General features: G+C 42.1%; 1 protein-coding gene across 2 annotated transcripts in view; it reads left to right on the plus strand.

The window, feature by feature from the left end:
* depdc1b (DEP domain containing 1B) overlaps window positions 1–27,374 on the plus strand; it is a 53,220-nt gene extending 25,846 nt beyond the window's left edge. Inside the window, exons 4-11 of one of the 2 annotated variants that reach the window (XM_033030090.1) lie at window positions 4,086–4,213; window positions 12,965–13,095; window positions 14,431–14,478; window positions 15,656–15,796; window positions 20,913–21,079; window positions 22,322–22,498; window positions 22,658–22,834; window positions 25,227–27,374. In XM_033030090.1, coding sequence (XP_032885981.1) covers window positions 4,086–4,213; window positions 12,965–13,095; window positions 14,431–14,478; window positions 15,656–15,796; window positions 20,913–21,079; window positions 22,322–22,498; window positions 22,658–22,834; window positions 25,227–25,388 — 1,131 coding nt within the window. In that variant the 3' untranslated portion in view covers window positions 25,389–27,374. Of the gene's footprint in view, window positions 1–4,085; window positions 4,214–12,964; window positions 13,096–14,430; window positions 14,479–15,655; window positions 15,797–20,912; window positions 21,080–22,321; window positions 22,499–22,657; window positions 22,835–24,719; window positions 25,182–25,226 lie in introns of those variants that run through there. The other variant, XM_033030091.1, reaches the window with a different exon arrangement.
* Window positions 27,375–27,697: the final 323 nt, after the last annotated feature.

Consider the following 27,697-nt stretch of genomic DNA (forward strand, 5'->3'; position numbering starts at 1 on the left):
TCACGGCGCCAGAGATTTGGGTTAGATCCTGACTATGGGTGCTGTTTGTGTGGAGTTTGCACATTCGCCTTGTGATTGTGTGGGTTTTCTCCATGTCCTCTGGTTTTCTCCCACATTGCAAAGACGTGCAGGTTTATAGGTTAATTGGCTTCTGTAACTTGCCCTGACTGTGTAGGATGTCTAAAATGGTCCAACCTAGAACTAGTGTACGGGTGATTAATGGTCGGTATGAACTTGATGGGCTGAAGGGCCTGTTTCCAAGCTGTATCTCTAAACAAAACGAAATTTCATAAAATTGGAAACTTTTATATACAAGGATTTGAAGTTTTCCTGGAGAATGTAAGAAACTCAAAAGCAAGGGCTTGCTAACTTGCGGAGTAGAATTTTACATTTTCAGTGAACTTTGTTGCTAAATTATCTCTTATGTGATCTATGGCACCCTCCTTTAATTCCGTTTGAGGCGTTTGCACATCACAGGTTGAGAACCACTGTTCCAGAATAGGTTTGGGGTGTGCTTTGGAAGCAAAATGTTAAGAATCCTTTGCACGAGATGCACTGCAGCAATAAATGGTGTACATTGTGGTTGCAATGTGCTGGGGGAGCAAGGTGCAAATAATTGAAGGTGATGAAAATTCCATTCCATCCATCTGCTCACTACCACGCTCTACCCCCCCTCAACTGCGTCACCCCCCACCCCAGCTGACCGCACGCACTGTCAACCGGGACAACCTCAGATCTCTCCAGCCTGCCCCCATCCCTCCACCCTCTCATAATGCCAACTTTGCCCTCCTCAACACCAGGTCGCTCAACAACAAAGCCCTTGCCCTTCATGAACTAATCCTTGACAACACTCTGGACTTCCTTCTGCTCACTGAGACCTGGCAACAACCCAATGTCTTCTTCTCCCTCAATCAAGCATCCCCACCTGGATTTAATTACATTTCCAAACCCCGCCATTGAGGTGGCCTCGTTGTTATTTTCAACCAGAATTTTCGGATCACTGAACTCACCTTCCCCCCAGTAGCATCATTTGAATTCCTCGCCTTCAAAACCCTTTCCTCCATGACAGTCATCCTCATTTACCGGCCACCTAAACCAAACCCCTCCTTCCTATCTGACTTCACTGAACTCCTCACACTTGCCTCATCCCTCCCCACGTCTGCTGCTACTTGATGACTTAAATATTCACATGGACTCCCCCACCTGCAAGCTCACATCTGAATTCGCCTTTTTACTTGACAACTTCTCTCTCACTCAGCACGTCACCTTTCCCACCCATGACAAAGGTCACATCCTTGACCTGGTCTGCTCCACAAATCAACCGGTACTCGACCTCCATCCATGCCTCTTCCCCCTCTCTGATCATAAGCTTATACGGTTCACCATCCCTTCTCCGACACCTCGCCCCCGCTTCCTTCGAAAAATCACCTTCCGTAATCTAAAATCCATTGATCCCCTCCATCTCTCTGACCTGCTCTCCACCACTCTCCCCCTGGACTCAGCCCCCATCTCACCTGATGATCTCACAAACCATCTCAACTCCACCTTGTCTACCTCCCTTAACACTATGGCCCCCCCTCAAAACAAGAACCGTAACTTTCAACACATCTTCACCCTGGTACACACCTGCACTTCATAAACTGAAACACTGGTCGCCGACTTGAACGACTCACAAAGAAATCATCTCTCGCAGTCCACCTTGAAGCTTACAAACTCCACCTCACTGATTACAAAGATGGCCTCATTGCTGCAAAATCTGCCTACCTCTCCTCCATATTCACTGATCCCTGCCTAAACCACAGAACCCTCTTCTCCACAGTGGGCAACCTCCTCAAGCCTCGAGCACACACTCTCCCTACCTCTACTCCGGATCTCTGCAACTCATTCCTCCACTTTTTCGCTGATAAAATCAGCACCATCTATCAATCTTTATCCCCTGTACCCGACTCCCCAGCATCTACTCCACCACCTACCAAGGCCCCTCCTTTCAACATCTCCACTGACCTCCTTACCCCTCCTCCACTCTGCTTCCTCTCCCAGTTTGACCTGGTCACCCCTATTGAAATCTCCAAACTCATCAGCTCTTCCAAACCCACTACCTGCTCCCTCGACCCTCTCCCCACTCCCCTGCTGAAGTCCTGCCTCCCCGTTCTCTGCCCCTACCTCACTAATCTCTTCAACTCCTCATTGTCCCAAGGAATTGTCCCCTCCGCTTTCAAAACTGCTGCTGTCACACCAATCTTAAAGAAACCTGGTCTTGATCCCTCCTCTCTCATTAACTATCGCCCAATCTCAAACCTCCCCTTTCTTTCAAAAACCCTGGAGCGTATCGTTGCGTCGCAACTTCATTCCCACCTCCTTGCGTATAACCTACTTGAACCCCTCCAATCTGGCTTTCGCCCCCTCCATAGCACAGAAACTGCTCTCCTCAAAGTCCTCAACGACCTCCTCAACTCTGCTGACACTGGTTCCCTCAACATCCTCATCCTCCTCGACCTGAGCGCAGCTTTCGATACAGTGAACCACAACATCCTGCTCACCAGACTCAAAGACCTCGGCATTGAAGGCTGCACTCAGCTGGCTCCGTTCCTACCTTTCCAACAGATCCCACTTCATCTCTCTCCACAACCACACCTCTGCAACAGCCACAGTCACTCAAGGCGTTCCCCAAGGCTCCGTACTCGGCCCCCTCCTCTTCATCATCTACATCCTCCCCCTTGGTCAGATACTCCGCCACTTCAACCTGGACTTCCACTGTGACGCCGATGACACCCAGATCTACCTCAGCACCAAATCCCCCCACAACCCTCCCTCTCCCATATCAACTCCTGTTTGTCAGCTATAAAAAACCTGGATGCAACATAATTTCCTCAAACTCAACAGCGATAAGACAGAATTCCACCTCATAGGCTCCAAAGCCACACTCAGCAAAATCAATAACCCCACTCTCACCATCGACGGCACCACTGTCTCCCCATCTCCCAAGGCCCACAACCTTGGCGTGATCTTTGATTCCACCCTCTCCCTTGAGCCTCACATCTGCCATGTCATTAAAACCTCCTTCTTTCATCTCTGCAACATCGCCAAACTCAGACCCTCTCTCACACCTCCCGCTGCTGAAAGACTCATCCATGCCTTCATCTCCTCCCGACTGGACTATTGCAACTCACTTCTCCTTGGCATCAGCTCCACCTACATCAACCGACTCCAACTGGTCCAGAACGCAGCCGCCCGACTCATCACCCACACCAAATCCTGGCATCACATCACTCCAGTCCTCAAACAACTTCACTGGCTTCCCATCTCCCACCGGATCACCTACAAAATCCTGATCCTCACCTACAAAGCCCTCCACCATCTGGCCCCCCCATATCTCACTGACCTCCTCTCCCCCTACCAACCCTCACGGTCCCTCAGATCCACATCAGCCGGTCTCCTCTCCATCCACAAGTCCAACCTCCGCAGTTTTGGGGACAGAGCCTTCTCCAGGGCAGCTCCCAGGCTCTGGAACTCCCTCCCCCAACTGATCCGCAATTCCGTGTCCCTCACCATCTTCCAGTCCCGCCTCAAGACCCATCTCTTCACCTCTGCCTATCCTTAGCCCCACGTCCCCCTCCCTTTTCATCTGTGCATTAATTGCCTCATATTGTGTTTTGAATTGTATTCTGTCTTTACTTTGTGTACTAGTCATGTCTCTACTATTTATTTCATTCCCCTTACATGTTTTTCCTCTACCTGCTAAATCTTTGTAGGGTGTCCTTGAGACTCTTGAAAGGCGCCCTTAAATAAAATGTATTATTATTATTATTATTATGGAAAGGGTACCAGTTAAATACCAAACACTTGGTTTGCTGCTGTGGTGGCCATAAACATAGCTTGTTGATAGCTGGGGATAAAGTAAAAATTTCCTCTCGCTGGTTCTTTCATTTGCAGTGCCTGATAGCACTGTCCTTCAGGGCTCAAGTGAATTGTTCTGGTAATGGATGTTACTATTGCATATCCTCCCAGAGGATATGCAATAGTCCTGCTACCTTGTGTGCTTTTTCTCAAATGTTTACTATCAACTGTCATTCAATATTTTGCAGAACTCTGAATTGTGGCACAAGCGCCACAGCATTGCAATTGGGGAAGTTTCAGAATGCAGAATTGTACATCGGGAAAAGGTTTCTCAAGGAACTGTTGAAGGAATCTGGAAATCAATGTCGTTAGCACAGTATGTACAGTTTTGCTTTCCTCGTATTCTTTTTCTTCCCTTCTCTAGCATCCCTTGCACGCACCTTGGTCATAGTGCAATTGTCACTTAGAAACTGCTTCTTTTCTGCAGAATGTTTCAGACATTTGGGCAGAACCTGTTAGGGACCATTGACATTTCTATGTCAAACTGGTGGCATATTTGCTGCCTGTGCATCCAAATTTAGGACTTTCTACAAATGAGTGAGTTCCAACCTGATGGATGTTTTTTTCAGTGGACTTTCTAACTGCGCTCTATTGGAGTTCAGCAATGGAACATGAATTTTCTGTAATTCCCAAAACAACTGTAATTCCCAAAAAAAACCTGGAGTAGGAATTTTCCTGCTAAATATGTGCCAAGATGGACATGGCTCCAGAGCAAACACCATCCATTAAATGGAATGGTTGCAGGTAAGTAGTGACAATCTGCAGATGCAAGAACATCCAGTGCTTGAGCAAAAATTAATTTGCATTCTTTTTAATCAATTTTGGTTCAAAACATTTGCCATTGTTTGGTTTTTAAATGTTATTTTAAATTCATATTTTGTATTTAATTTGCATATTTCACATGCCTTTCAATTAAGATGGATTCTTAATAACTTTGAAAACTGATGACCCTGTGATCATTGCTTAGCTACTTTAAATATGCTCTCCTTCCTTTAGTTGTTTTGTAGGCACAGGTTATTTTTGGTCTGCTTATAAAACAGCATTACATCAAAAATGAGATCCTGTTGCAACTTTTGGATCAACAGAATTTTTATCAGCAGTTGACACCAGTTCTGAACATGAATGTTGCTTGCTTCTAAGGCTAGCAGTGGGAGCAGATGATGATAAGTTTGTCTATGAATGTTCAGCAGAAATGCAAGCAAACCTCTGCTGTTTGTGTAGTACTTCCATATAGAGAAGAATGTATAAGAAAGTTGATGGAATGTAAATTCATAAGATTTCTCGTGCAAATTTTCACCTTTTTGAAACTGCAATATTCTTTCAACATCTAAGGTAGGTTGTATCGTAGACAGTGAAAAGGATTGTCAGGGATCGCAGCAGGATCTTGATCAACTGGGCAAGTAGGCTAAATGGAGGTCGGTGCGTGGGGTGTTGAATTTTGGGGAGTTAAACCAGGTAGGGACCTTCGCATTGAATCAGGGGGTCCTGTGGAGTTTTGTAAAGCAGAGGATGTCGGAGTACATGTGCATAGTGTCCTGAAAGTAGCACCGCAGGTACTGGTAACAAAGGCTTTTGGTATATTGTCCATCATCAGTAAGGTTATTGAGCATAGAAGTTGGGATGTTCTATTACAGTTGTTCAAGATATTGAGTATCACACTCAGTTTTGCTCCATCTAATATGGGAAGAATGTCATTAAGCTGGAAAAAATGCAGAGAAAATTTCTGACGAGGTTGCCAGGACTCGAGGGCCTGAGCTGTAGTGTGAGATTGGGCAGGCTAGGACATTATTCTTTGGAATGCAGAAGGCATTTATAATCCAGTGGGCAATTGATAGGGTGAATGCACAGTCTTTTACCTGGAGGATATAGGTGTATGGTGAGTGGGGAACAATTTAATGGGAACCAGAGGGGTAATGTGTGTGGGGCATTTGAAGGTGTTGGGCCTGTCCTCGCTGGAGTGTAGAAGGGGGGGGGGGGGGGGGGGGGGGAGGGAGGGAAGGGGGAGGGATGAAACCTACCAGATAATGAAATGCATCAAAAGCGTGGACATGGACTTAGCCAAAGGGTGGTGAATCTGGAATTCATTGTTACTGATGGCTTTGGAGGCCAAGACATTGGGTGTTCTTAAGTCAAAGAGATTGATAGATTCTTGATTAGGAAGGGTGTCAAAGGTTATGGGGCAAAGGCAGGAGAATGAGGTTGAGAGGGGAAAATAGATTAGCCATGATTGAATGGTGGAGTAGACTTGATGGGCTAAATTGCCTATTTCTGTTCCATTGTCTTATGGCTAACCTTTTCACACAGAGGGTAGTGGCTATAAGGAATGAGCTGCCAGAGGAGGAAGTTATGGCAGGTGATATGACAATGCTTAAAAGACACTTGGACAGTTACATGGATAGGAACAATTTCAAAGGGTATGGGTAAATAGGACTAGCTTAAATGGAGCATCTTGGTCGACATGGACTTTGGATCCAAAAGGCCTGTTTTGGTGCTGTGTGACTGACTCGCAAGGTTTATGGTGGAAATATGTGGTTGGCTCTATGTATAGGATGCATAGGGAGCCAGAAATGATGATACTGATCAATTTATTAAGATGTTTTATGTTGAAATATAGCAATGGATGGAATAAGATCTACGCATGGGTTTTATAAGCAGTGGAAATTTTGAATTTGTTATGTTTGAGGGTAGAGTGAAAGTTAAGAATACAAACAATTGAGTGGTGCCTGGTGAAATGCAGTGATTACAGTAGAATACTAGACTAAGTGGGACCCATTAGGTCCCAGCATCACACGGGAGGGCTGGTCACCAACGCAATATTCCACCTCTCCACCAATTCCAATATTGCTCGCCAGTGGGGGGGCTGTCTGTTGCGCTAGTATGGGTGTTGCAGGCTGATGGTACTGGTTTCCAGAGGGCTGGTATAGACATTGTGGGCGGAATGGATTCTTGGGCTGGCATCCAACTGTTGCAACGATTTTAAAAGCCAAGCCAAGGCAAACAATTGGGCTGCAGCCACCTGACAATCAAAATTAATTTTGTGAACACAAATTTGTTAAAAAGGCGTGGCAAACAATTGGGCTGCAGCCACCTGACAACCAAAATTCATTTTTTGAACACAAACTTGTTAAAAAGGCGAGGCAAACAATTGGGCTGCAGCCACCCGACAACCAAAATTCATTTTGTGAACACAAACATGTTAAAAAGGTCGAGGCAAACAATTGGGCTGCAGCCACCTGATAATCAAAATTCATTTTGTGAACACAAACTTTTTAAAAAAGGCGAGGCAAACAATTGGGCTGCAGCCACTTTAGAGCCGTATCGAGGGGACTCACCGTGGAATAGACGTGCATTCAGTGTTATTCGCAGCTCAGAGAGCCATGACCCTCTCGCTTCCTGGGTCTGGCAGAAACTGAGTAAGGCACTACACTTCCGGGTTTTATAGTCCCTCCCACTGCCGCCAGCGGGGGCAGCAGAGAGAATGGTGAATTTTTTTTAAACATTAATATATCTCTGATTTTTCATCGATGGGAAAAATCCTATGGTCCTGGTAGGCGGAGAGGGGCTCTGAACGAGCTGGCCAAAAATGACGGCCGTTGGTGGCGGCGTTCTCTCGGAAATCGCAGCACAGTGGGCCAAAAGCGGTCAAGATCAGACTTTTAGTAATATAGATGTATGTCATAACTGCAGTCTTTCAAAACTGGGAATTTGGTACTAGAGTTAAGTTACAGGGCAATTAGTCCAATGATTGAGTCTTCCCTTCAATTCCAAATTTGAAATCTGGTGTTAATAAAAGTTAATAAAATTGATATTAAACACTGCTTGGTCAGTTCTTTAAGAAACCCTTGTTTCTTTCTGGGCCACCTAAAATTGGGTTAGTTTTAATTGTTCTTTAAAGTGGCCTTGTAAATGGTACCATTGCATCAAGCTGCTGAACTTCAGTAGTTTCAGATGAAGTCCCCCGTTCTCAGCTGATCCAGAAAACTAACGTGTATGGTGACTTGGAGGAATGGATTACTGAAAGAGGGCAGAGGTTTGTGGTGATAGGGCATTATTCCCGCTGGTAGTCTGTGAGCAGTGGAGTTCTGTAGAGATCTGTGCTTGCATCTCTGTTTGTGATATATGGATATAAATGATTGGGATGTAAATGTAGATGGGTTAGTTAATAAGCTTGCAGATGACACCAAGATTGCTGGAGTTGAAGAGAGTAAGGAAGGCTCTCGAAGCAAACAGTGGGAGATAGATCGACCCCAGAGATTTATTCAACCAAGTGTGAGACGTTGCATTTTGGGAAATTAGGTGTTATTTGGAGATGTTGGCAAACTTGGATTGTTTTTTTTTGGAAGGCTGGAAGTTGACAAAATTGTATAAAATTTAGGAGAGGTGTAGAGAAGGTAAACAGTCAGAACTTTTTTCCCATGGTGGAAATATCAAAAAACTGGAGAGGAAAGTGAGAGGGGCAATATTTAAAGAGAACTAGACAAAGTGGGACCCGTTGGGTCCCATGTTCACACAGGAGGGCTGGTCCCCCGACGCAATATTCCACCTCTCCACCAATTCCAATATTGGTGGCCAGTGGGGGGGCTTTCTGGAGTGCTGGTATGAGTTCTTGGGGTGGCAGCTCAGTCCCTCAAGCCTGATCTGCTGGCAACTAACTCACAGCTGGTGGGCTGGCAGTTGACTCATGACTATTCCTTGAAATTCCATTTCAAGCAGGGTGCAAGGCCACCAAATTTAAATCCATGTTCCTACCATTTCAAGCAGGATGCAAGGCCACCAAATTCAAGTGCAGTTTCTTACCACTATGAGCAGGGTGCAAGGCCACCGAATTCAAATGCAGTTTCCAACCACTTCTAGCAGGGTGCAAGGCCACCGAATTCAAGTGCAGTTTCATATCACTTCAAGCTGGATCCATGGCCACCTAATTCAGTGCAGTTTCATACCACTTCAAGCAGGATGCAAGGCCACCTAATTCAGTGCAGTTTCATACCACTTCAAGCAGGATGCAAGGCCGCCAAATTCAAGTGCAGTTTCATTCCACTTCATGCAGGGTGAAACCACCATAAAACCACACAAAACACCAAACTCACAGTTCAGTAGACATTCAGTCTGTTCAGTTGATTCACAGCTCAGACAGTCATGACCTCTCCCTCTCCCATCATGCAGAGACTGAGCCACACCCACACTTCCGGGTTTTAAAACCACTCCCCCTCCCACCGGAAAAGGTGTGGCTTTCAGGGCGTGATTGACAGGAGAGAGATTCTCAACATTTTTTAAACACTAATAACACTTTTATTTTTCATTGATGGGAAGAATTCTCTGCACCTGCTCAGCGGAGGGTGGACTGAGTAAGATGGCCAAAAATCACAGCCGTAAGTAGTAGCATTTCATCTTAAATCAATATACAGTGCAAACAGGAAGTAAGTGCATTTGCAGTAGTGCCTTTTAACTTCAAGCCAAAGTACCCAAGCCGCCATTTGCAGTAAGTAGTCACTTTCAACTTCAAGCCAAAGCACCCGAACAACCATTTGCAGGTAGTGCCTTTTACTTCAAACAAACCATATTTTCATTTTCAAACCACATTAAGGGTACTCACAGTTGTGTAGACATTTGTTCAGTATTGTTCAGAGCTCAAAGAGACGTGACCCTTGGCTTCATCCATCTTGCAGAGAGTGAGTGAGGCACACCACTTCCTGGTTTTATAGTCCCTCCCCCTCCCTCCAGCAGGTGCAGCAGAGAGAATGGTGATTTTTTTAAACTTCAAGGCAAAGCTCCCGAGCCACCATTTGCAGTAAATAGTGCAATTCAACTTCAAGCCAACGCACCCGCCACCATTTCCAGTAAGAAGTGCCTTTCAACTTCAAGCCAAATCACCCAAGCCATCATTTGCAGTAAGTAGTGCCTTTCAACTTCAAGCCAAAGCAGCCAAGCCAGCATTTGCAGTTAGTGCCTTTCAACTTCAAGTCAAAGCACCCAAGCCACCATTTGCAGTAAGTAGTGCCTTTCAACTTCAAGCCAAAGCTTCCAAGCCACCATTTGCAGTAAGTAGTGCCTTTCAACTTCAAGCCAAAGCACCCAAGCCACCATTTGCAGTAAGAAGTGCCTTTCAACTTCAAGCCAAATCACCCACCACCATTTGCAGTAATTAGTGCCTTTCAACTTCAAGCCAAAACACCCAAGTCACCATTTGCAGTAAGTAGTGCCTTTCAACTTCAAGCCAAAGCTCCCAAGCCACAATTTGCAGTAAGTAGTGCCTTTCAACTTCAAGCCAATAAACCCAAGCCACCATTTGCAATAAGTACTGCCTTTCAACTTCAAGCCAAAGCTCCCAGGCCACTATTTGCAGTAAGTAGTGGTATTCAACTTTAAACCAAAGCTCCCAAGCCACCATTTGCAGTAAGTAGTGCCTTTCAACTTCAAGTCAAAGCACCCAAGCCACCATTTACAGTAAATAGTGCCTTTCAACTTCAAGCCAAAGCACCCAAACAACCATTTGCATGCAGTGCCTTTTTACTTCAAACAAACCATATTTTCATTTTCAAACCACATTAAGGATACTCACAGTTGTGTGGACAGTTGTTCAGTGTTATTCAGAGCTCATAGAGGCATGACCCTTGGCTTCATCCATCTTGCAGAGAGTGAGTGAGGCACACCACTTCCTGGTTTTATAGTCCCTCCCCCTCCCTCCAGCAGGTGCAGCAGAGAGAATGGTGTTTTTTTTAAACTTCAAGCCAAAGCTCCCGAGCCACCATTTGCAGTAAATAGTGCCATTCAACTTCAAGCCAAAGCACCCAAGCCACCATTTGCAGTAAGATGTGCCTTTCAACTTCAAGCCAAATCACCCAAGCCATCATTTGCAGTAAGTAGTGACTTTCAACTTCAAGCCAAAGCAGCCAAGCCAGCATTTGCAGTTAGTGCCTTTCAACTTCAAGTCAAAACACCCAAGCCACCATTTGCAGTAAGTAGTGCCTTTCAACTTCAAGCCAAATCACCCACCACCATTTGCAGTAATTAGTGCCTTTCAACTTCAAGCCAAAGCACCCAAGCCACCATTTGCAGTAAGTAGTGCCTTTCAACTTCAAGCCAAAGCTCCCAAGCCACAATTTGCAGTAAGTAGTGCCTTTCAACTTTAAACCAAAGCTCCCAAGCCACCATTTGCAGTAAGTAGTGCCTTTCAACTTCAAGTCAAAGCACCCAAGCCACCATTTACAGTAAATAGTGCCTTTCAACTTCAAGCCAAAGCACCCAAACAACCATTTGCAGACAGTGCCTTTTTACTTCAAACAAACCATATTTTCATTTTCAAACCACATTAAGGGTACTCACAGTTGTGTGGACATATGTTCAGTGTTATTCAGAGCTCATAGAGACATGACCCTTGGCTTCATCCATCTTGCAGAAACTGAGTGAGGCACACCACTTCCTGGTTTTATAGTCCCTCCCCCTCCCTCCAGCAGGTGCAGCAGATAGAATGGTGATTTTTTAAACTTCAAGCCAAAGCTTCCAAGCCACCATTTGCAGTAAGTAGTGCCTTTCAACTTTAAACCAAAGCTCCCAAGCCACCATTTGCAGAGGGAATGGTGAATTAAAAAAACCCATTAATATCTCTCTGATTTTTCATCGATGGGAAAAATCCTCCGCACCCGTAAGGCGGAGAGGGGCTCTGAGCGAGGTGGCCAAAAATGATGGCCGTAGGTGGCGGCGTTCTGTCGGAAATCACAGCACAGTGGGCCAAAAGCGGTCAAGATCAGAGATTTAGTAATATAGATGTGCGGGACTATTTAATACAGAGGGGGTGGGTGCCTGCAATGCACTGCAAGAGATGGTGGTGGAGGCAGACGTGATTATGACATTTAAGAGACTTTTAGATAAGCATGTGGATATGGAGGAATATGGATCATGTACAGGCATATCATATCTACAGTGGGAGTGGCGGCGCCTAATGGCAGCGGCTCGACTACAGTCGTCTGTCTTTTTTTATTTTTGTCTTGTTAAATGTATATCTTGAGTTAGTTTTTATTATTTATTTTAGCTGTGTATATGTGGGGGGGCTGTGGGGGAAACCGTTTAAATCTCTTCCCTGTGCGGGGACCCGACTATTCCCTGTCGGGTCTCGGATGTCGTTGGGCCTAACATCGTGGAGCCGGCGGCGACCTCCGGCCAGGACTAACCTGAGGGCTCCAGTTGCAGAGCCTGCGGAACTGAGATCGCGGAGCTGGCCAACTTCAGAGCGGGAAGAGCTGTGGTGGCGTGCGGCTACGACCCGACTTTGGAGTTCGGAGGCACTAGCCGCAGACCCGGTGGACGGGAACATCGGGAGCTCCAAGTCCCTGGTGGGAGACCGCTTTTCCGAGCTCCGCAACGGCGACTTCTCCCGCTGGAATCGCGGGTTTAAAGGACATGGAGCTGGGACCTAACATCGCCCGGCGTGGCTTAAACGGCCTCAGGACTTACCATCGCCCGCCGGGGGCTTTAACATCGGAGCCCCAGTTCGCCTCGCCACTGCAGCTGGACTGCTGGACCACGGGAGAAGGAACAAAGGGAAGAGATAAAGACTTTGCCTTCCATCACAGTGAGGAGATGTTGGAGACTCACTGTGATGGATGTTTATGTAAACTGTGTTAAGTGTGGGTCTTTCTTACAGTTTGGCTTTCTTCCCAACCAATTGTTCAAGCGCTTTTGATTGCAACATGCGCCTTAATTTAGTTCAACAAAGAAACTGACAAGTTACTAAAGAACTGTATGTGAAAAACTGAAGAAATTATATTTCGTTCAAACTTAGGGGTGAATGACAATAAATCTTATCAAATCAAATCAAATCATATCCATATCATGTAAGGTTAGTTTAGTTTGGCATCATGTTTTGCACAGATATTGTGAGCTCAAGGGCCTGTTCCTTGCTGTACTTTTTCTACTACAATATGTTTTATTAATCAAATTCTTAAGATGTTTGAGGAGAATATTTATTGCACTGATTTTATGAGCTGTTGATGAATTTATGAATTTTGCAGCTGTTTGTGTTGTATGTCTATGAGTAGAATAGATAAAATCGTATTTGCCTGTTTTCCAGTTTGCAGAAAATCTTGGGGCTTACTTCTCTGGAAGGAGTGCTGGATCCTAAACAAGTCAATTCCAAATATATCACCCATAATGTTCACCATGTCAATAAACAAGGAGTGGTAATTTTAGACAATAAATTAGGTATGCATTTTAACATTTGAAGATTTTTGGATTAAATGGTAAAATTGAGAAATTATTTCAGTAATTACATCTATATACTTTTAAAACTGTGTGTGTGTGTGGGTGTATGGCATTTTGCCTTTGATTCGTTACTCTGCGAAAACCAGGCGCAAAAACGCCGAGATATTTTACCATTTCGCTAGCGATTTAACTTTTACATTCTCACATCCACTCCTTGGTCAATTATTTCCCCAGATTTTGAGTAAAATTGATCACAAAACTCGATTTTTAACATCTTACCAGCTGCTGACGTCACAATGCCCACATGCCGACCAATCCAAGCCGCATCTCTCTCTCTCTCTTCGTTTGGCAGCCCGGCTCTGCTCCACTCCCCCCACCCCCTCCCCGTACTCCGGGTCTGAAGCGCCAAGGATGCAAGGCCGTGGAGCTGAGGCTCAATCTGAGGCCTTCGGCTGCTGGGCGGCCCTACCCCTCTCCTTCCCTCCCTTCTTAATATAATATCAATGGGGGTGGTTAGTGTGTGTGTGTGTGTGTGTGAGAGGTTGGTTAGTGTGTGTGTTACGCCTCAGGCCGTCTCCTCCCCTCGCAACCGCGCGTTGCGGGAACAGACCCAACGGGTCTGCACTTGGTCTAGTATACTTTAAAAGTAAGTTTCCTCCTTGCGTTTTGGAGTTGAGCAATTTTTTTTTTTAACCTTTTGCTTCTTGTTTTGTTATTTGAACCTGTGATTAATGTTTTCTATGGATTCCACAGATCCCAATTATCTCCCATTTGCTTGCCCAAGTCTGTTATTTTTGGTGAATCTGATGATAACAAGTAGCTGAACATGAATTCAAAAATTTCATTATCTGGGTTTTCTGTGTGTTACTTTAACTTTTAGTTCATATCATAACCATTGTTGTTCTGATATTCAGAAACCAGCAATTCTAGTCAACATTTCAGTGAAATATAGATTAAAACAGCTACCTTGGTCTGATAACAGAACATGCTATCCAAGCATAGGATTTAGGAGCAAAAATCAAAGAATTTGGATTTTTCCCCTACAGCCTTGCATGGTATGTGAAGACTAATTGAAGAATATGAACTGTTAGTGAGCTATGATTAATAAAAACTATTGATCAATTCTTAACATTTTTTGGATCTCTGTGGTTTAGTCATACATCCAAGTGTGTCTATTGCACAACACGAAGCCGATCAGGAAATTATATCTTTCAAAGCAAGGGTTAAATCGTTTAAAGGGTTGTGAAGGTTTTATAAGAATTTACTTGGAAGAAAAAGAGAAAATGTCATAAAGAGTGCTATAAATAACCTGGAAATCTTTCCATTTTAAAATAGAAGAGCTTCCACATTGGGTTCTGTCAGCCATGAGGTGTTTGGCAAACTGTAAGTATGAACGTAGTTACCTATAATCTTTTAACCTAGATAAAACAATAAATTAGACACAAATTACTCTTTTGAATTGCAGAAACTCGATGGAACTTGTTTGTACTTGAAACAATGATGTATCCCCAATACTATCCCGACCTCAACTATGTCCTCCAGCAGCTTGTTCCATATAACAACCTCCCTTTGTGTAAAAAAACAAAGTTGCCACTCAGTTTCCTATTAGATCTTACCCCTCTCACTTTAAACCTATATACCTTGGTTCTTGATTCTCCTACTCTGGTTAAATGGAGCACTTGGGGATGATGGGTGATCTTATAGGGGTGTATAAGATCATGAGAGGAATAGTAAATGCACAGTGTATTTTACACCCCCCAATTTATTCCTCTCACAATCTTATACGCCTTTATAAGATCACCCTCATGCTCCAAGTCAGCCACTTGCTCTGCAGGAGGAGGCGTGCACATTTATTAGCCTGACTAGAGTGTTTTGATACATGACGTCTCACCTTGGAGATATCCAACAACCTGCTCTGACTTTAGTGATTGAGAAATTGCTTCCCCACAGTAGTATACCCAGGCCAGAACTGGGACAATCGTTTCACCTTACCATGCTGACAACCCTTCTTGCTTGCGGAAGGCTCCCCCTGGGGAACATGAACTGAAGAGGGCCAGGCGTGGAGAGGCACATCAGGTCGCGGGACGACCGAAATGGTGGCGACGACTTCAAAGGGCCTTTGTTACTAGCTTTAGCTGGGACCGTAAAATGGCGCCTCTTGCATATGGACGCAGTGGGCTGTTCTGTACCGTCTGGGGCATTTGTACTTGCATATCGGGATAGTCTAGCTGAGGTGTATGCAGAAAATGTATTTCACTGTACCTGGTATATATGACAATAAAGAAACCAATAGATCATGAACCCTTGAATCCACCATCTCCATCACTTCTGAGAGGTGGAGCAGCCACAGAAAGGAAGAATATTTATTTTCCCCCCATAAAGTCCTTTAACTGTTGCCTAGGATGCACTGGCACCACTTTTGAATGATATGTGGGGTTCATAAAATTTCTTCACTTAATATAATACTTTGTTCATTCGCTTATACCTGTGAACTGGTGTATTATATGGTTATGTGGTCCAAGCCTTTTTTTTAATATGACTTGCTTTTTCCTTTTCTGAGGGCCAAATGGAAGTGAATTAAATCGACCAATGTACCCAGGGTTTGAAAGAGATGTGTTCAAAACGATAGCAGACTACTTTCAAAAACCATCGGAGCCTTTGTTGACATTTGAGTTCTATGAACTTTTTATCAACACTTTAGGTGGGTAATTAATATAAACAATGTAACAAAAATTAACGTTTCTGATATGATTTGCGTAGTGAGATTTAGGCGAAAAGTCTTGGATTTCTAGTAATCCTGAATTCTGCACTGGCTGCCAAAAGGCTCGAAACATGTTTTGAAGTGGTAATCTGCACTTCTGCAGCTATTGGTTAAATTATGAAACATTCTGTTCCTCATTTTTATTGCATGCAGGCCTCTCGGGTGTTGCCCACTTCACAAACGGGAATTTGACATTGATTAAAAGGAAGTTAAGTTATTGTTAGAGCAGATGGATGTGGTGCTTTGTAATGTTCTTGCTTAAATTCAGTTGAATATGTTTTGAATGAGCGTGCATCAATCTGCAGTAAATTATCTACAATGTTAAATTGCTTAGCCTGGGGCTACAGAGAATAGTTTAAATGTAAGATCACGTAGACAGGGGTGGCATGTCTTTTTTGGTTAATTGGCGTTGACTCATAGTCATGCAACCATGGAAATGAGAATTCCATTAATTGACAACACAAAATGCATAATCCTAAATGGCCTAACCCCCTTAATTTGAGATGATGAGCCCTACTCTGAAAATCAAAAACAACAGATGCCAAAAATCTGAAATGAAAACAGAGGCCTGTCGTAAAAACCCCCATTTATTCTTGCTCTGCTTTCTATCAGTAAACCAGTTCTCAATCCATGCTAGTATTCCTCCCAATTCCAGGGACTCTTTATTCAACAACCTCCATTCTGGGACCTTACCAGAAGCATTTTGAGAATCCAAATACACCTTACTCTTTATCTACCCTACTAATATATCCACAAAAGATTATTCAAATACAATTTCCCTTTCATGATTCCATACCTACCTGCTCAATGATATGATTACCTGGATATCATATACTTTCTTATAGATCCAACGTTTTCCCAATTCCTGCCATCAGGCAAGCAAAAATATTGTTTGGAGGGGGTTGAGTAGTAATTACATATAGTACTCCTTGCAGGAAGCTTTCGAGAACCTACAGATAAGGTTTCAAGAGAGAGTTAGATTTAGCTTTAAGGGCTAAGGCAATCAAGGGATATGGGGAAAAGCAGGAACGGGATACTGATTTTGGATGATCAGGAAGCGGCTCTAGTAATAGTGGATGCATTGGTGATAATTTTCCAATGTTCTATAGATTCAGGATCAGTTCCTGTGTATTGGGGGGTAGCTAATGTCATCCCACTTTTTAGGAAATACAGGAGCGAGAAAACGGAATTATAGACCAGTTAGCCTGTCATATGCTGAGAGAATGGAGTGGATGGGCTTGTATACTCTGGAATTTAGGATGTGAGGGGATCTTATTGAAACATATAAGATTGTTAAGGGTTTGGACACGTTAGAGGCAGGAAACATGTTCCCGATGTTGGGGGATTCCAGAACCAGAGGCCACAATTTAAGAATAAGGGCCAAGTCATTTAGAACGGAGATGAGGAAACACTTCTTCACACAGAGGGTTGTGAGTGTGGAATTCTCTGCCTCAAACGGCAGTGGAAGCCGGTTCTCTGGATACTTTCAAGAGAGAGCTAGATAGGGCTCTTAAAGATAGCGGAGTCAGGGGCTATGAGAAAACAGGAACGGGTTACTGATTGTGGATGATCAGCCATGATCACATTGAATGGCTGGCTCAAAGGAACGAATGGCCTACTGCATCTATTTTCTACGTTTCAATAAAATTTGGATAACCAGAGTATCCATAGTTCTCCATAGCCCTAGGGCATGGGTTTAGTTTAGTTTAGAGATACAGCGCGGAAACAGGCCCAGAGACCACACCGACCAGCGAACCCCGCACATTAACACTATCCTACACACACGCATACACACTAGGGACAATTTACATTTATACCAAGCCAATTCACCTACAAACCTGTATGTGCTTGGAGTGAGGGATGAAACCGAAGATCTCGGTGAAAACCCACACAGTCACGAGGAGAACGTACAAACTCCGTACAGACTGCACCCAGGTATCAAAAGGCAGCAAGCATTTCATTCCTCTATAATTTCCTTATCACAGACTGATTGAGCTATACGGCTCAGAAACTGGCTCTTTGGCCCACTTTGTCATGGCAACCAAGTTGCCATATTGGGCTAGTCCTACTTAGCCCACAGCTCACTAACCCTTCATATCTATAAATTTCTCCAAATCTATATCCATATCTGTTATATACTTAAAAGTCTGATCTTGTATGTGGAAGTATTTAATTGTGTGTGTATTTGTTTTTGTTTGTGTATAATCACATCTTCTCAAAAAAACAAGGGGGATGTATGTGTGGGGAGTGGTGGTTAGTGCGTGTGTGTGTGTGTGTGGGGGGGTGGGGGTGGTTACGTGTGTGGGGTGGTTAGTGTGTGCGTGTGTGTGACGCTGCAGGCCGCCCCCTCCCCACGGATTGAGGGGGATGGGGCCCAACGGGTTCCATTTGGTCTAGCGCTGGGATGCAGAAGAAATTCACTAGGATGTCACCTGGTCTCATACATTTCAATGAGGTAACTTCTCAGCCTCCTATGGTCCAAAGAAAAAAGTTCAAAAATCCGGACTCTCCAACCTCTCCGTATAACTCAAGCCTGCAGACCCGGTGACATCCTAGTGAATTTCTTCTGCATCCTTTTCGATTTGATGATATTGTTCGTATAGCTGGGAAAACAAAACTGCTTACATTGGTCTCACCAACAACGTGTACAGCTGAATCATGATGTCCCTACTTTTGTACTCTATACCCTTCTTTATGAAGGCAGGTGTAGCAACTTCCACTTCCAGGGAACCATGCACCTGTACTCTCAAATCTCTGTTTTACAACATTCTCGAGGGCTCTATCACATACCGAAGTCTGACATCTTACCCTGTCTGTTTTAAATGTAATTTGCTACACCCTGATCCACCTTCCCAACTGATCAAGTCCCTATTGTAAACTTAGACATCCTTCCTTGCTGTCCACTTAATCATCAATTTTGATGTAATCTGCAAATTTACTAACAATATTAATTACATTGTCATCCAGATCGCTAATGTATATAACAAACAGCAATTTCCTCCCTTGCTTCCTACAAAGTCTGATGATGCATTTGGTCATGCCCCAAGAATTTATAACTTGAATGTGCTTTAAAACTATCAATACCTCCTTTGATAATTCATATTTGATCGAAGACATCCCAAATCCTATGCCTCAATTACATACCCAGTAAAAACAGAAGAGAATCATTTATTTAATGTCTTCCTCTTTTATGGTTACACTAAGGAGGTCATGCTGATCTTTAAGGGAATCAATTTCTGTAACCACCCTCTTAATATACCTAGAGAATCATGGGTTTTTACATTACTTTGCTTGCCGGCTCCATTTCATGTCCTCCCTCTGCCTTTTTGATTGCCTTAACTGTACTCTATACTTCTTATCCTTGTGGGGGGGGGGGGGGGGGGGTTTCTAGATCCTGATTGTCTAATTGTGATGCTATGTCTCAATTTTCCAGAGCCCAAAAATCTCAAAGCAACCAGGGTTCCCTCGACATGCCAGCCTTGCCCTTCAGCCTAACAGGAACGTTGCCCTGCACTCTTACTATCTCACTTTGGAAGCCTCCCATTTTCCAACCATCCCCTTACTTAGAAATAGACTATTGCAATGGGCCTCTTCAAGTTCCGACCTAATGCCTCCAAAATTGGCCATGCCCCAATTTACGACCTCAATTTGTTGGTCTGTAATATAATTACGGTCACTGGTCCAAAAGAGGAGGTTTGTCGTTGTGTCCTCTCGCATAGGGCCCTCAAAATGGTGATTAAGGAAGTTTTCTTGGATACATTCAACAAATGCCATCCCGTACAAGTCCTTTACACAATGGGAGACCCAGTCCACAATAGGGAAGTTGAGATCTCCCACTAACACTAACCTATTATTTTAAAATTATCAGCAATTTCCCTGCTCGTCTGCTCCTCTAAATTCTACCGACTATTGCAAGGCCTATAATACAGTCCTATCAAAGTGATCATTCCCTTTTTATTTCTAAGTTCTCTCCATATAGCCTACCTGGACGAACCCCCGAGAGTATCCTCACTGAGTACCATAGTTAGTTCATCCCTGATCAAAAAGGCAACCCCGCCACTCCCTTCCACCTCTTTCCTCCCCCTGCTCTCTACCTGCATCCCTATCATGCCTGAGTATCTGTACCCTGGGATACTGGGATGCCAGCCCTGCCCTTCTCTCAGTCAGGTTTCAGTTATGGCCTAATATCCCAATCCTCAAGCTAATCCACATGCTCAGTTTTGCCCACCTTATCAGTTACGCTTCTAGAATTTAAATGAATACAGTTTCTTTCTTTGCTATAACCAGCTCTGTCTGCTAATCTTGCTCTCTGCCCCCAAGTTCTCATCTGCCTCTTTTCTGGCGTGTGACCTCTGCTCAATGAGCCAATTACAGCACACTTTTTCAGTCTCCCTGCTGCTGCTCTGCCTCCCCATTATACATTCTTCCGGCATTATATGAAAGGGATCACATTTGTCCTTGTAATTTTTTTTCCTGCATTTTACATGTCCACAGAAGCTCTTACAACTTTATTTATGTTCCTCACTAAGAGGGTTTGGGCACAAATACCTAAGAATGAAGGTAACAAAAAGTGAAAATGTTGGAAATGCTCAACAGGTCGTAACTATTGAAAGGTCTGGGGGTTGAAACATTAACTGTTTCCCTTTTCACAGATGCTGACTGACATTTTCAGTGTTTCCTATACTCCCAAGTGTTCCCTATACTTGCTATATCAGATTTACAAATCTTGTTTTTTTAATTTTCATAAAGATAATTTAGAAATGTATCTGATAGTGGTTTGTGGTGAGCTCTTTCTTCCTTTTGACCATTTATATAAATTCCATTATTTTACACAAACTCTGGTATAATAGAGAAAATTAATTGAAGTAAAAAAGGCTGTTTAAATTTGATGTATTAAATTAGCTTTGGGTAGTTTCTTTCGCTTGTTATGAAGGGGCAGCTGTTACAATGTGGTTCATTGAGCCCCATTTTATTTACATTTTTCATACCAAATTCAATTTACCTGATTTTAATTGTAGTGGCCTTTGGTTTAATATTGCACTATTTTGAAAGCTAGGTCTTCTGCAGGAACAGCGAGTTGGTGTTGAAGCACTTCAGATTTGTTGTCTTCTTTTGCCCCCGGAAAATCGGAGAAGGCTTCAGCTGTTAATGCGGATGATGGCTCGAATTGCGCTTAATGTTGAAATGCCTCATCTTCATGAAGCTATTGCCAGCAGAACATTGGTGAGTTTTAGTTGATTAAATTGATTAAAAAATGAACTTTCAATTTAGTCAGTATTTTTACACTTTTGGAAGTTATCCATTATATTATTGGTATACCTTTATGGTAATGCATTTAGGTAGCTCATTCACCAGTCAATGGTAGCTAGTTGTATCACAATCAACATATGATGTATGTACCAATCCTGAAACAATTACAGTGGGACTAGTCTTATGCATTTTCCTTCTTTCAAACATTCTACTTACTCCACTTGAACATTGTTCTTACAATATGAGCTTAATGTAACTAAGCAGGAACTTGTAGGAATAAGCAGTCTTTGAAGGTTGCTATAAAACATTAATAGTGCATCCAATCTAAGAGAAAGCAAAGAGAAATAAAGAATGGTGTCATAAACCTTAAAAAAAAAAATGTTGGTCGGATGCACTATTTAAATCAAAATCTTTTTTATTTAGTTTTCAGGACATAACAAAGTGAAAATTGTCTATTTGTTACAGACAGAGTGTACGAAAAGAATAAATAAAAAACAACTTATGCTAACATATAACAAGACAACAACAATAAAAGAAAAATGAGATACCAAAAATAATACCTCCCCAGTCACTGCCAGTGAGCATATGCAAATATCAGCCTGTCACAACAATAATCCACGATAAATGAATGGGTAGACTGTTAATGTTAAACTGTGCTTGATGATCAAGCATTTATAAAGTCTGGAATGCATTTAAAAAAGGTCCCCACGCTTTGTGAAACCTTCCATTTGAATGTTGAAGTGAGTACCTGATTATCTCGAGCTTTAGGCAGGACATAATATCTGTCAGCCATTGAGTATGAGTGGGCGGGGTAGGTTCCGTCCACCTGAGCAGGATTGTTCGCCGAGCCAGAAGAGAAGCAAAAGATATAGTGCGCCATTTATCTGCAGTTAATCTAACCCTGGCCCAACTTCCCCATGTGACCAAGATGCCCCATTGACATTTGTCCCACCTGTCTGCAAGTGGCCCACACCCCTCTAAACCCTTCCTCTCCATGTACCTGTCCAAATGTCTTTTAAATTTTGTAATATTTTGTGTCATTTCATTTGACTCCAACACAGAATAGAGCAGGGTGGAAATAGGTAGCACAAGTAATGAAAAATCAGGAAGCAGAACATCACACATAGCACCTTCTAAGCAATTTTATTCACTTCATATTACAAACTTTCAATGGCCATGTCCATTAAAAAAAAAATGTTTCTTTTAAATTTGAAGATGATTCAAACCTTTTCTCGCTGTATCCTGCGCTCAGAGGATGAAGTGGATCTTGATGAACTATTTGCTACAAGACTCGTCAGTTTCATGATGGATCATTATGAAGAGGTATTGGGAGTTCCAGACCATCTACAAAGTGCAGTGGAAGAACATTTGGCTCACCTCCGAAGAGTTCAGGTACTTTAAAGACCATTCAGTTTAAGACTGAATGCATGGCAATAGGATTTTGTTCAATTGTTAATGTTACAAAATATCTCCTGTAAGTTATTGACAAATTTTGATTTTTAGTCTCAGGCAGAGAGAGTTCTTAACTGCATCTTTTTTTCCCTTCCCTAGATTAAGTATGCTGATGCTGATGCTTCACTGGCCTCCCGCACTATTTGTCAGAAGATTAGTTCTGAAGAATTTAAAGAACCTTGGAGAAATCCTCAAGCTGCTTTAACAGCACAACTGGAAGAAATAATAATGTGTAAAGACATGTCTGTTAAAGAGAAGAAGAAGAAATTAAAACAGGTAAAGCGACAATAACTCAATTCTGCCATCTGTTTCAGAATCTTACGGACTGAAATTCAAAATGTTATGATTTTTCATATCGAGCATTTTCTGTGTTTCCATACAGCATTGAGGATGTGGACATGCTTCTTATCTGATTTTGTCCAGTAAAGAGTTATTTTTATTTTTTCTCTCTTCATATTGCACTTTCTTCTGCTATACTACAAACTCCCAAACAAAAGGATGCAATGTGTGCCCCATGATAGCAATTTAAGAAGTCTGAGCCGAAGAGAAACATAAAAAATAAGAATAGGTAGTCGTAGGCCTTTCAGCTCTTTTAAGCTTGCTCCTCCATTTGTGGCTGATCTAAATTTCAGGATCCTTTTCTTGCTTTCTCCTTTTATCCTTAATCATTGTAGCCATTTTCTAACACCTTGCATTTATTTAATTTGACTTTGATTGCTTTCGTGAGAGAGAATCCTTTGGATGACAACTCTTCGGATAACAAAATGTCTCCTAATTCTACTCCTAACTAGCATACCTCAACTCCTTGGGCTGTGACCCCCCCCCCCTAGTCTCCATGATCAGAACAACCTTCCAGTGTCGAGTCTGTCCAGTCCTATCAGGGTTTAGGTTTATTCTTTTTGTGTACTGAGGCACTGTGAAAAGCTTTGATTTGCACACTATCTGCAATTAGATCAGATAATACAATCGTGTCAGACCCAAGTTCAATGGGTAGAGCACATGGGAAGAAAAATAATGCAGAATATATTATACAATGCCAACCTTGTAGCACATGTTTCTTACAAAGTCCAATACCTGCAATAGGGTAGAGGTGAATTGGACAGAACCTCAGCCTATGGAAGGATTGTTCAGATGCCTGATAACAGATGGGAAGACTGTTCCTGAGTCTGAATTTCATAGGTTTCGCTCCTCAAAATGCCAAACCCTAGTGGACTTAAGTCTACTCATCATGTCAGTTCTGCCATCACAGGAATCAAGCTAATGAACCTTTGCAGCCCCTCTAGAGAAGAATAGCCTTTCTCGGACAAAGACCAAAATTGCACACAATTATTGATGTGGTCACATTGAGGCATCCCTCCTGCTCAAAGTGAAATAAAAGAACCCGCTTCTTGAATAATTTCTTCAAATCTTCTGTAAGTGTAATGGACCTGAAGCATCTATTGGTCTTTAATTCCAACAATTTATCTTGCTAGACCAAAGATACCAAAACATTTCTGTGAGGTTATTTGTCTTCTCCTTGATGAAGTGAGAGCAAAAATACTGGTTAAATTGCTCTGCTGTGTGTTTGTTCTCCATTATAAATTCCATTGTTTCTGACTCCAAGTGGCTTGTGTTAATCTTCACTTTTTTTCTCACTACAAACTTTAATATTCCGTTTTTATGTTCTTGCAAGTTTCCTCACATTTGCATTCCCCCCTTCCCCCTCTCTCTCAGGACATAATACACACTTCCCTCATTTGTCATGGTTGTCATCCTTCCTTTTTTATTTTTGTACTTCAGACAGCTGCTTCATATATGTTACCCAATTTCAGTGATCACCACGCCCTATATAATACTCTTCCCTGTAAATCAAAATATGGTTTAAATGCCCTGCACAGTAGTGAAGTAATTGTACTACCTCCCATTAGACTACTGCAAATTTGTTGTTAGACCAACTTCGTGATGTCATGTTGGCAATTTTAGATTTTTCATTGGAAAGTTGCAGGTTGTTTGGAATATGTTATGAATATGCTGTTGTTTATACAGGCACTCCCCGACTTGCATGATAGACGATTTGTGTAAACCCACACTTATGTAAACAATTCACAATAGGTGGCCTCGTTTCCTAAATAACTTGTTATTGCAATGGGAGGAAGATAAAAGCTTCCTGTCCTCTTCATAGTTATAAGAGCATTGCCCAGGCTTGGGTGAATTCTTCCAGTTTCGGCCACTGTCGGTGCGGCACTGGGAAGACGTGTGAGGACGAGGGAGACGGTGGAGAGCAACTCTTGTCCAATTCGTTGACATCTTCCACAAGGTGCACCATCAAGCCCTTCTTCACCAACTGCTGCACCATCCAGTTGACACGGCTGTTGTTGTTGCCCCTGCCAACACCATTTTCTTCAGGCTGCATCCACCGACAAGATGCTCTCAGTCACTGTAGGATCCCTCCGCTTTCACCAGCTGCTACTTGTTCCGGTTGGCTATTGCTTTGTCAGTTCCCCCTCTACCTCCACTTCTGTCACCCCTAGACTGACTTCTGCTGCTCTTGGTTCTACGTAGATTTAAGGTGATTACGATGTGTAAAATCAGACTTGCAAGAGGGTTTACAGAACATGACCTTTGTGCAAGTCTGTATTTGTAAAATGATGCAGCCTTGGGTCATATAGTAAAATATTTCATTTTTCAGTTTCAGAAGGCCTACCCTGAAGTTTATAGAAATCGTTTTCCAACAACTGAGAGTGAATCAGTGCTGTTCCCTGAAAAATCAAAGCTGAAAACTCAACTTATGTTCTTCACAATGAGGAAATCATTCCAGCCATTTCATAGAACCAGGAGTTTCCGAATGTAAAATCACTTAGCTGACTGGTGCTATTGCGATCGTGAGGATTTTTTGGTTAATATCCTCAGTTTTCTCTGGAATTTGGACATTGGTGCTAAGAATATTTTTGTATAGCCTCTCTTAGAATTCTCTAGATATTGTTGTAATGGATAACTGATTCTAAAATTTAGGAGATATTTACTCTGTATACATTTCCAGTGAATGAATTTATAAGGTTTTGTTTTGATAATTGAGTGTTCGTGTTGGACACAAAGTATTATTTAAGAGTTGTGTGCATTTTGTTGTTGATATTAAACAATAGTGGCACATTTGTGGTCATTTTTTTCAGTGTTAATTTTTATGTTTGCTTATTTGGAAGATGACTAATCTCCTTAGCTGCAGAGTAGCAAGTATTTTGAGCACAGGTTTAGCAACTTCGAGGCTCTGTTCAAATACCACTAAACTGAATTGTGAAATATAATTTGAAAATGTGGTTACGTGGTCTGGTATCAGAATATTTATACAAACTTTTATCGTCATTTCTTAAACATAACTTTTCACAAACAACTTGAAGAGATTCTTGTTTCTTTGTGGTTCCAGTTTCCTGGAGGTTAGGTAGTTGACTTTTAATATGTGCAGCGAAGGATGGCAATAAATGTTGCCTTGCTAGCAATGCACAGATTCAAAAATATGATTAATTAAAGCAAATTTATTTTGCAATATTTGATAAAATTGATAAACATTTACTGTGTAGATTCAAGGCACTGATTGTAATTGTTACTTAGGCAGTAGCCATTACTGGCATTATTTCAGTTAACTTAGTTCTGCTGAAAATCGATTGATTTGAATGGTTTACTTATTCCTCCAGTCACACTATAGATTTAAGGTCCTTTTCATCCCGCTGGTAAGGAAATTCATTGCCAATCCACAAGCTATCTTTCTTTTGAGCTATCAATAGTAAAGGATTATATCTGCACCTGCACCTAATCTGTCAAAAAGCAAACTAACTGAGTACTGGAAATCTGAACTAAAGACAAAATGTTGGTAGTAATACATTATATACAATATTTTAATGAATCTTTTGGGTTCAATGCTTATCACGAACAATTCTTCAATCCAATAAAAAGAAAATTTAATAAAAGACAATTTCTAATAGAAATGTCCACCTCAGATGCTCTAGAAAATGCTGTGCTTTTTGGCGATGATTTATATGAAAACCATAGGAAACTGAACAGCCAAGTTTAAAATGCTGCAAGCAAAATCTGGCTAAATATAGTTCTTCCCCATCCCATTGTCATAGGAATCTGGATGTCACAATTTATCAACCAGGTTAGGTATGGTTTGGTCTTAGACTTGGAAATAAATGCATATGAGTGAAAGTTAAAATGACTTCAGTAAAAAAATGTGCTTCTGCAATTACCAAATAACGGTAAGCAGACTTTTATTAATTTTGCACAGTTGGTCGAATTTATTGTATGAGAATGAATTTTCATGGTTTGGCCTGATTTGGTAAATTGAAAGCCGCTGCTTAGATCCTGCATCTACTGTTACAAGTCTCAATCACTGAATATATTTTAAATTGTTATATTCTTCTCTGTTACGCTTTGTTCAAATGTTACATCCGTGTTTTTATTGTCTCTATCAACCTGAAGGTGTACTCTAGATTCATTTTTCTCAATTGCAAATACTTTGGTTTTTTTCTTTGTACTGTTCTTTGGCCACAAGATGGCATAATGTCTTGTTTCCAAACTTCCAGTGATACTGCTGCTGCTGGTCAGCATGAAAGTGTTCTGCTTTAAGCAAGATGCTTTTTTTAAATAAAATCTTTCTGACAGGAATGTGTTTTCTTCAGAATTTGTGAATTTACTTATTTTTGACCATTTGATATAAGAATAACAAAATAATCTGTAAACGTTAACAGACAATGCATAGTTAAATAATGCAATGCAAAATAGTGTACATAACTAATGTTGCGTTTCTGATTTTAAAACAAAAGTAAACTTATGTTACCTCCAATAATGTACAAAGATCTTTTTATTTAATAATTCGTATTTACATGCACAACCTGGGTCTCCCTTTATTATAAATTGACAACCATGGACTTGAGTTTCTGAAAATATGTGGTATAGTTTTAAAAAAATGTAACCATATAACCATATAACAATTACAGCACGGAAACAGGCCATCTCGACCCTTCTAGTCCATGCCGAACACGTATTCTCCCCTAGTCCCATATACCTGCGCTCAGACCATAACCCTCCATTCCTTTCCCGTCCATATAACTATCCAATTTATTTTTAAATGATAAAAACGAACCTGCCTCCACCACCTTCACTGGA

The sequence above is a fragment of the Amblyraja radiata genome, chromosome 1, assembly GCF_010909765.2.
Source record: "Amblyraja radiata isolate CabotCenter1 chromosome 1, sAmbRad1.1.pri, whole genome shotgun sequence".
Taxonomy (NCBI): domain Eukaryota; kingdom Metazoa; phylum Chordata; class Chondrichthyes; order Rajiformes; family Rajidae; genus Amblyraja; species Amblyraja radiata.